The 7,892-nt window shown below is 43.6% G+C and overlaps 1 protein-coding gene across 2 annotated transcripts; it reads left to right on the forward strand.

Moving 5' to 3' along the window:
* The first annotated feature begins 868 nt into the window (after positions 1-868).
* Positions 869-7,822, forward strand: LOC117148819 (glutamine synthetase 2 cytoplasmic). 2 transcript variants are annotated; one of them, XM_033316465.1, is made up of 5 exons: positions 869-1,069; positions 2,255-2,427; positions 6,339-6,679; positions 6,774-6,965; positions 7,033-7,822. In XM_033316465.1, the coding sequence occupies exons 1-5, from the start codon at positions 1,059-1,061 to the stop codon at positions 7,423-7,425; spliced, it is 1,110 nt and encodes a 369-aa protein (XP_033172356.1). In that variant the 5' UTR covers positions 869-1,058; the 3' UTR covers positions 7,426-7,822. The 2 variants fall into 2 exon arrangements, with proteins under 2 accessions (XP_033172356.1, XP_033172355.1); XM_033316464.1 differs by lacking the exon at positions 869-1,069 and adding an exon at positions 1,919-2,070 and having other exon boundaries at positions 2,243-2,427.
* Positions 7,823-7,892: the final 70 nt, after the last annotated feature.

Below are 7,892 nucleotides of genomic sequence, written 5' to 3' on the forward strand. Positions count from 1 at the left end.
ATTTATTTGATACGTGAAATTGTTGTTTCTTTTGACCGTCTGCCCGTCCAGACGTTTTTATTTGCGTTTAAATTTAGATCAGCTGGCGAATGGCTTACACCCAAGCAGAAAATGAGTTTATCGAACTCGAGAGATTTTAAATGTAATAAAAAGCGGTGTAAATTAGGCATTGTCTGTTTGCTCCGCACAAAATATATACTGATATTAGTTTTAAGTAAACAAAAAAATAAACTTGGCTGTTTTATTTAGCACCTCTTTAGGAAGTAGGAACAACTCCACGAGAATCTGATTTCCACTTACCATTTTAGGCAGTGGCTTGTCAAATATGGAAAACTGCCCTGATAAGTTGTAAATTCCGTTCAATTTACATTACCGCCTAGACGCAGCCATAAAAAATCGAAGCGAACAATTAGCCTTTTTGTGCCAAACTCGTTTGCAATTAACAAATTCACACCTTCGGCTGGCAAACATGGCTAACATTTTGCTTTGGGTGTGTGTGTATGGGTTCAGGATTCGCAGTTGGCAATTTTTTCTTCTGTTTTTTTGTATTTGTTGTAGGGGGCTTCGGCGGGGGTCTGTCACTTTTCTGGGCCAAAGGAATTGCTCCCTTTTTGGGGCTTATTTACTTTCGTTTCCCGACCTGGCGAGCCGAGCACACAGCCAAATAATAATAATAAAAATGTGAGAATCTTGAAAAGGTAATTAGCACATGGTCGTGTTTGCTTTATGCGCCATAAAAATAATCAAAAAATCGAGTCACACATCCGAACATCCCCCCAGTTGTCCGAGTGCGAAGTGATCGGTGATCGGAGACCGGAGATCGGAGCCTATAAAAGCGGATCAATCGCCGCTGGATCTGCGCAGTCGCTCCTAAGAAGTGCCCACTGTATCAGCTCCAAGATCGAAACTCCCAATTGGAATTAGAGCAAACAGCTCCCAGCAAACAAAAAAAAAAAAAAGAAAAAACAACAAGAGAACAAGTGTTTGGTGTCAAAGTTCGCGTGTGGAATTACTACTTTCATTCACAGTTCGGGAAATCATTGAAATCACACAATAAGATGCATTCCGCGTAAGTTGTTCATCATTACATCAGCCGACTGTCCTTGTCCTTGTCAAAAACAAAAAAAAATAATAATAATAATACTATTAACAGCTTAACATTTGCTGGCGATCCAGCTGATAAGCGACATTTACTCATTCACACGCATTTGCTGGCACATCAAAAGTGAATTAAAAATAAACAAAACAATTTGGCAACTCAACCTGCAACTGTAAATGTACACTGCACGCAATAAGGGGTAATTGGGATTACACAAAAAGAAAACCAACAAAATGCACAAAAGTGTGGACACCTTCTTCGGTTTCATGAGTGATTTGAGTATATTCTTGAAGTGAAATCAGCTGAAGTTCCTTTAAAATTGGAAGTACCCAAATTCATGAAGTGCTCGACTATTTTTTTCCGTGCTACCGGAAGCGTCAGCCAGGAATCCAATTGGGAGAGCAGCTCTCAGACTCTCTCGCTCTCTCTCTCGCGACAAACTGCAAAGCGTCTAATCAGACAGTGGGTGGGAGTGGGCGGTGGGCGGTGCGGGCGAGCGAGCGAGCGAGGCAGCAAGGTGGATGAGTGGCGGAGAGGGGGCGTTGATCGTGCGGCGACTGCGCTGCGACAACAGCTGTTGCTTTTGTTTTCAATGGCGTGCTGCCCGCCTTCGCTGCCGGCGTCGCAGTCGCAGTCGTAGCTAGTTTGTTGTAACTATAGTATACAACAACAACCATAACAACAGCTACAGTGACAACAACTACAACAACAATAATAACAACAACAACAACAACAGGGGGGACGACGCGGGCGCGTTGCTTTTGTTTTGCTTTGTTGTTTATTGTTGGTCATTATAAATTGAGTTGGAACAAGGGGCTCCAGCTTAGTCGTGTTCCAGTAACGCTTCCGCGCACACCAAATCCAATTCAGTACCAAAATCCCCCAAACAGCGCAAGGACACAGCAGACAGCCGTCGTCCCGCCACCAATCAGAGATCGTCAGTCCAATCAGAAGTGCATTCAAACAATCAGGTGCGGATCTTAAGTTCCACACGACAGCAAAAGCGTAGGGGTCGCAACCCCCCATCGCCCCCCCCCTTCCCCCACCCCTTTGCCGGGACGAGTGCCAAACGAACATTGTTTATTTCTGATCCGCTTTCGATTTGTATCATTATTTTTTTGGGTGCCCTAATCGCAAGAGCAGTATGTCCGCTAGGATCCTGGAGGACTCGCCCAACGCGCGCATCAACAAGACGATCCTCGATCGTTATCTCTCCCTGCCGCTGCAGGAGAACATCGTCCAGGCCACCTACGTGTGGATCGATGGCACCGGCGAGGACTTGCGCTGCAAGGACCGCACCTTGGACTTCATTCCCCAGAGTCCCAAGGGTGAGTACCACCAATGAATGTCCATCAGATCAGAAGCTCCAATGAAAGTTGTGATAAAAATCAAACAGATTCAAACAGTTGAATGGGATTTTGAGTACTTTACCACACTGCCTTAACATTAACATTATAGTGCATAAAAAAGAAAAAACTAATAGTGCAAATGCAGCGTATTGAAACGAACAGTAATCACAATGCCCGATTAGTTAGTAGTTAAAAATCGCTTGGATTAAGTACTTGAAAGGGCGGCATTAAATAATTTCCAACTTATCGGAACATAGGTCGTGTTCGCACTTGATTTATGTGCCAAATACTCGGTTTTGTGCGTTAGTGTTATCTTATCTGGAGTGTCTAGAGACTTCAAACTGTCTCCGTCTCAGCTAGTTAGTTGGCTAGATTTATCGCGCTAATTCGCTAGAATCGCCGATCCGCGTTTGTTTTATAACCCGCTGCAAATGGTAATGGGTATTTAATAGGTCGCGTGTGAATGAACTTAAATACAGAAAATGTAGTTAATCTCAAACTGAGTTAAATTTAAATGCAGAAACTAAGGAATTGGCAAAAAACACGCTACTTGCCAGGTGCTAATTAGTCAGACGCCTTTGATGATCGAAACTGCAGGCACACTCTTAAATTAGAAGCTAATTGAGTAGATTTCTTAAATCGGAAACCCCTCAAGTTCACACAGTTCCGTATAGACCAAATAATGGAAGATGATAGACCAATAAATCAAAAGTTCACATATGGTCTATGCTTCTCGCTATCAGCTTAGCATAGATAATAATCTCTTCCTAATTAGAAACTATATAAACGTACATGTCATCCACTATCTGCCGCCTGCAAATTGTCAGTCTTTTAAATCGCTTAAATTCGCATTTGGCAGCAATTACTACGCAATAGCTATATGCTATATGGGTCTATACTATAAGTGGATCTGTGCGATTTTACGATCGTCTGAAAAATCTAGCCCATAAACGCCCCAAAAAAAAAAAAAAAAAAAAAAAAAAAATGTGTGTTCAGCCACGTCTGTTGCGGTTTTTTATTTTCTTTTATTGATCCCTCTCACGGGGTTATATAACCCCAACAAAGCCAACCCGGCGATGGGATGACCTTTGCCTTGGCACGATTCTGGCGACGGTTCTTGGGCTCCTCGAAGTTCGAACGTCTGGGGAAGTGCTCGCGACGCTTTAGCTTTATGGTCTAAAAACAGAACAGAAACAGAAACAGAATTTTCACGACTCGCGCGTCTGATAATGCGATTTAATCGGGGCGGAGGGGCTTTTTAACAGGCCGTATGGACTTGAAAGAGTTTTTTTTTTTTTTGTGCTTGGCACTAATTGATGCCGTTTTAATGTGCAATTAGCCGGGGCGTGTGGAAAGAGGAAGCAGTCTAGGGATATGACTTATGGGGCATTGTAAAGTCATTTCGAACCCTCTAACTTTGGCTGTGACACGCGCTCGAAGTGCTCTAATTACGCGGAAAAACGTGAATTTTATCACTCAAGCAAAAGCAAGTGTGTGACAACAATCAGTCATATCAGTTTATCAGCTTCACACAGCTACGTTTATTTGGAATCGAAGTACATTTAGTTATTGCACTTGGAAATAACTAAATTTATGGAGACTCACTTTCTCGTTTGTGTAGAATTCCCAATCCAAACAAGAAAAGTTGTAACTGTAATGAAAAACCCCATAAGCTGTGTGACAAGGACGGATAGCTGTCGCCCCCAAGTTTTTGACTTGCATTTGCAAAAAGCAAAAGCAAAACAAAACAAAAAAAACAGAACTCAATGCCTTAATGTGCACAATTACTATTGCAATTACAATTACTCACACGCTCTACCTCCCACTCGCACCAAGTGCCTCCAATTGCCGTTGAAGCAGGAGGGGTATATAGAGCGTCGGTGTGAGACAGCTGCAGTTTCCTAATATTTATTTTAATTACTTTTGAAGAGTGAAGTGAAAAAAGGGGAATTGCATTCTCCATCTCACATTTCAGGTTCAAAGTCAAATTGTAATGTGCCACTTGGATTCAATTATTACAAAATTGCCAGGCAAATGACATTTAATCGCTGAAGCGTGCCTCTTTCAATAAAGGACAATCGATTTTGTTGTCCAATCCTTTTGCCAACCCCCCAACCCCCCAACCGCGAATATCATTTGCAATCAATAGTAATTGACAACTTTTTAACCCGATTGCATTTATAAACACTTGAGCCAGTCACTTCAAGGATGGGCACGTCAGAAAGAGATAGGTGCAAGTACGTGCTGGTAGAAAAGTACAGTTTGCTAAATTGAAAAGACTTACACTTGGAAAAAATGTACTTATTTAAAAATAAACCCAATTAGGAAAGAAATCTGCGGATTAGTTATGTTTTTTTTCAATTATTTTATTTCATTTAGCTTATTATTATATTAATCTAATGTTGAGAGCTTCATTTTGCTGAGTGTAACTCTTTTTACGATCTATTGATTTGAGAAGTGATTGAATTTCGTGTTTTAAGATTCACTAATTTGGCATTATGTTTGCTTAAATGCATTAAGTAGTAGTTTTCAAGATCAATGATCTTTAGGATTGCTATCTCCAACGACTGATAGTGGCTGATAATTGATAATAGCCGGCCTTTTGCATTATTTGTCGCCGTGTAGGACAGAAATCGGAAGCAAATAGCAACAGTAGCTATTGGGGGGGCTGTTCAGTTTCGAGAAGGTGAAATCGCAGGCGTGCGGGGGGGAGAACTGTGGGCGTTGGGTGGCTGGTTGGAGAGCAAGGCTAATAACTGTAGTGTTGCCGGCACAGTGACACACTGACACTCGTGCGTTGAGAACCAGTCGTTCTTGCTGCGCGTGTGTGTGTGTGTGGAAAAATCTACAGCTGTTTATCAATTCGAGTGGCACACAGATACTCAAGCGCACACACATACACACACACGCGCGCACACATGCGGACCAGCAAGTGGGAGAGGGATGGGGAGCGGAGATAGGAAACCAACACGAGATACCAGATTGTAAATGAAAACGCTGGCTCAAGGTCACCCCCCGCCTGTTACAACAATGCAACGCCCCCCCCCCCACTTCCCCGCCAAAAGATTTGCATAAGTGAAATATTTTCATTAGCATTATTTACATACGGGGAATTAACTATTTATTATCATAAACAACAGGCAATGGGGAAAAGGGTGGGCGAGCAAACAAACATTCGTCACCCAACACCTCTTGATTATCTCGACATTTTTATTATTTATTTATTATTTTTTATTCTTTTAATGGATCATCAAAATGCAAGGCGAGATTCTAGAATGGGAGAGGTTGCCGCTTGCGCTTTGAAACTTAATAAGCACAATTGTTTAATCCATTTGAATTTATACTTACGTAAACAAAGGGCTCCAAAGATGTAACGTCACTAAAGATACATTAGTTTCTCTGTGAGGAAAACGTGTTCACAATAACACTAAATCATTTGTGTATAAATAAGGTACTATGACTTACTTTCCACTTAACTTTAAAATAGAAGTCTATTAAGTTAGTTGTAAATCAAGGTAAATTAATATATATATATATGAAAGTTCGAGCTAGTAACAATTTAGAAGCTAAATAATGATTTTATGATTTAATAGCAGAACGGGGGTTAATCTGTACCGGTTTTACAGTACCTATCATTTTGCTATGTAAACATTTTTCAATTGGATTTACAAAAGTACGTTAACGAGTTTTGGTTTCGAAAATACGGGGGATGTGAACTTTCGAACGGAACCCCGCAATCGCAAGTCAATTGCCCTCAATTATATTTAATTCGAGGGTATCGCATGCTAAGTGAGCGACGAGGTCACCCCTTTCAAATTAACCCCCATCGTGCACAAATGTCCAAAGACTAAGCCCCCCAATTTTTGCATTTTTGTGTTCGAATCTTGCAGAGCTACCCGTTTGGAACTACGATGGAAGCTCGTGCTACCAGGCCGAGGGCTCCAACTCGGACACCTACCTGTATCCGGTGGCCATCTACAAGGATCCCTTCCGGCGCGGCAACAACATCCTGGTGATGTGCGACACCTACAAGTTCGACGGCACCCCCACGGACACCAACAAGCGCAAGACCTGCCTGGAGGTGGCCAACAAGTGCGCCGCCGAGGAGCCCTGGTTCGGCATTGAGCAGGAGTACACCTTCCTCGACTTCGATGGCCACCCGCTGGGCTGGCCCAAGAACGGTTTCCCCGGACCCCAGGGACCCTACTATTGCGGCGTTGGTGCCAACAAGGTGAGTCGTTTATTTGATATTACATTTTTTACCCAGCCAATGGGGCGTATACGTTATTTAATTTTTAAACACATATTTTTGAATTGGCTTACAGGTCTACGCCCGCGACATTGTGGATGCCCACTATCGCGCCTGTCTGTACGCCGGCATCAAGGTGTCCGGCACCAATGCCGAGGTGATGCCCGCCCAGTGGGAGTTCCAGGTGGGACCCTGCGAGGGCATCTCCATTGGTGATGATCTCTGGATGGCCCGTTTCCTCTTGCACCGCATCTCCGAGGAGTTTGGCGTAAGTTTCATAAGCTGCGATCTCTGCGGAGCAAGAGTGACTATATATATTTGCAATATCCGCACAGATTGTGTCCACTCTGGATCCCAAGCCGATGCCTGGCGATTGGAACGGTGCTGGTGCCCACACCAATGTGTCCACGAAGGCTATGCGCGAGGATGGCGGCATCCGGGACATCGAGAAGGCGGTGGCCAAGCTGTCCAAGTGCCATGAGAGGCACATTCGCGCCTACGATCCCAAGCAGGGCCAGGACAATGCGCGTCGTCTGACCGGAAAGCACGAGACGAGCTCCATCAACGACTTCAGTGCCGGCGTGGCCAATCGCGGATGCAGCATACGCATTCCCCGCGGCGTCAACGACGATGGCAAGGGCTACTTCGAGGATCGCCGCCCCAGCTCCAACTGCGATCCCTACTCCGTGGTGGAGGCCATCTTACGCACCATCTGCCTGGACGAATAGGACGGGACATCATGGGACATGCCCATCTCCCGAATTGTTGTTATCGATTTATAGCTTGTTGTTAAACCACCTTTTGATCCACTGATCCAATGACCCACGAACACCCGATCAACTGAACACCGAACGCGAAGTTATTTGCATAACGTAGGATTAGTTTTTACCCAACGTATTTCCCACAACCCAGAACTAGAAACCTAAGGCAGCCCCCTCCTCCTCTTGCTGATATTTTCAAAGTTTTTTTTCTTTTTTTTTTGTAGCTGCTGTTACTTAGGTTTTAGTATGAGGTTTTTTTTTGTGTTGACCAATCAAATATATACTAATGTGGTCAGCGTAATGACGATGAAATGAAGAGGAGCAAGAACCCAAAAAAGACATCCCCACGAAGAAGAAGAAAAAAGAAAAGATAACATAAAGCTCTAGTATCAAACAATTCCCTGAGACCCCGAAAAAAGTAAACCCAGCCCCCT

The sequence above is a fragment of the Drosophila mauritiana genome, chromosome X, assembly GCF_004382145.1.
Source record: "Drosophila mauritiana strain mau12 chromosome X, ASM438214v1, whole genome shotgun sequence".
Lineage (NCBI taxonomy): Eukaryota > Metazoa > Arthropoda > Insecta > Diptera > Drosophilidae > Drosophila > Drosophila mauritiana.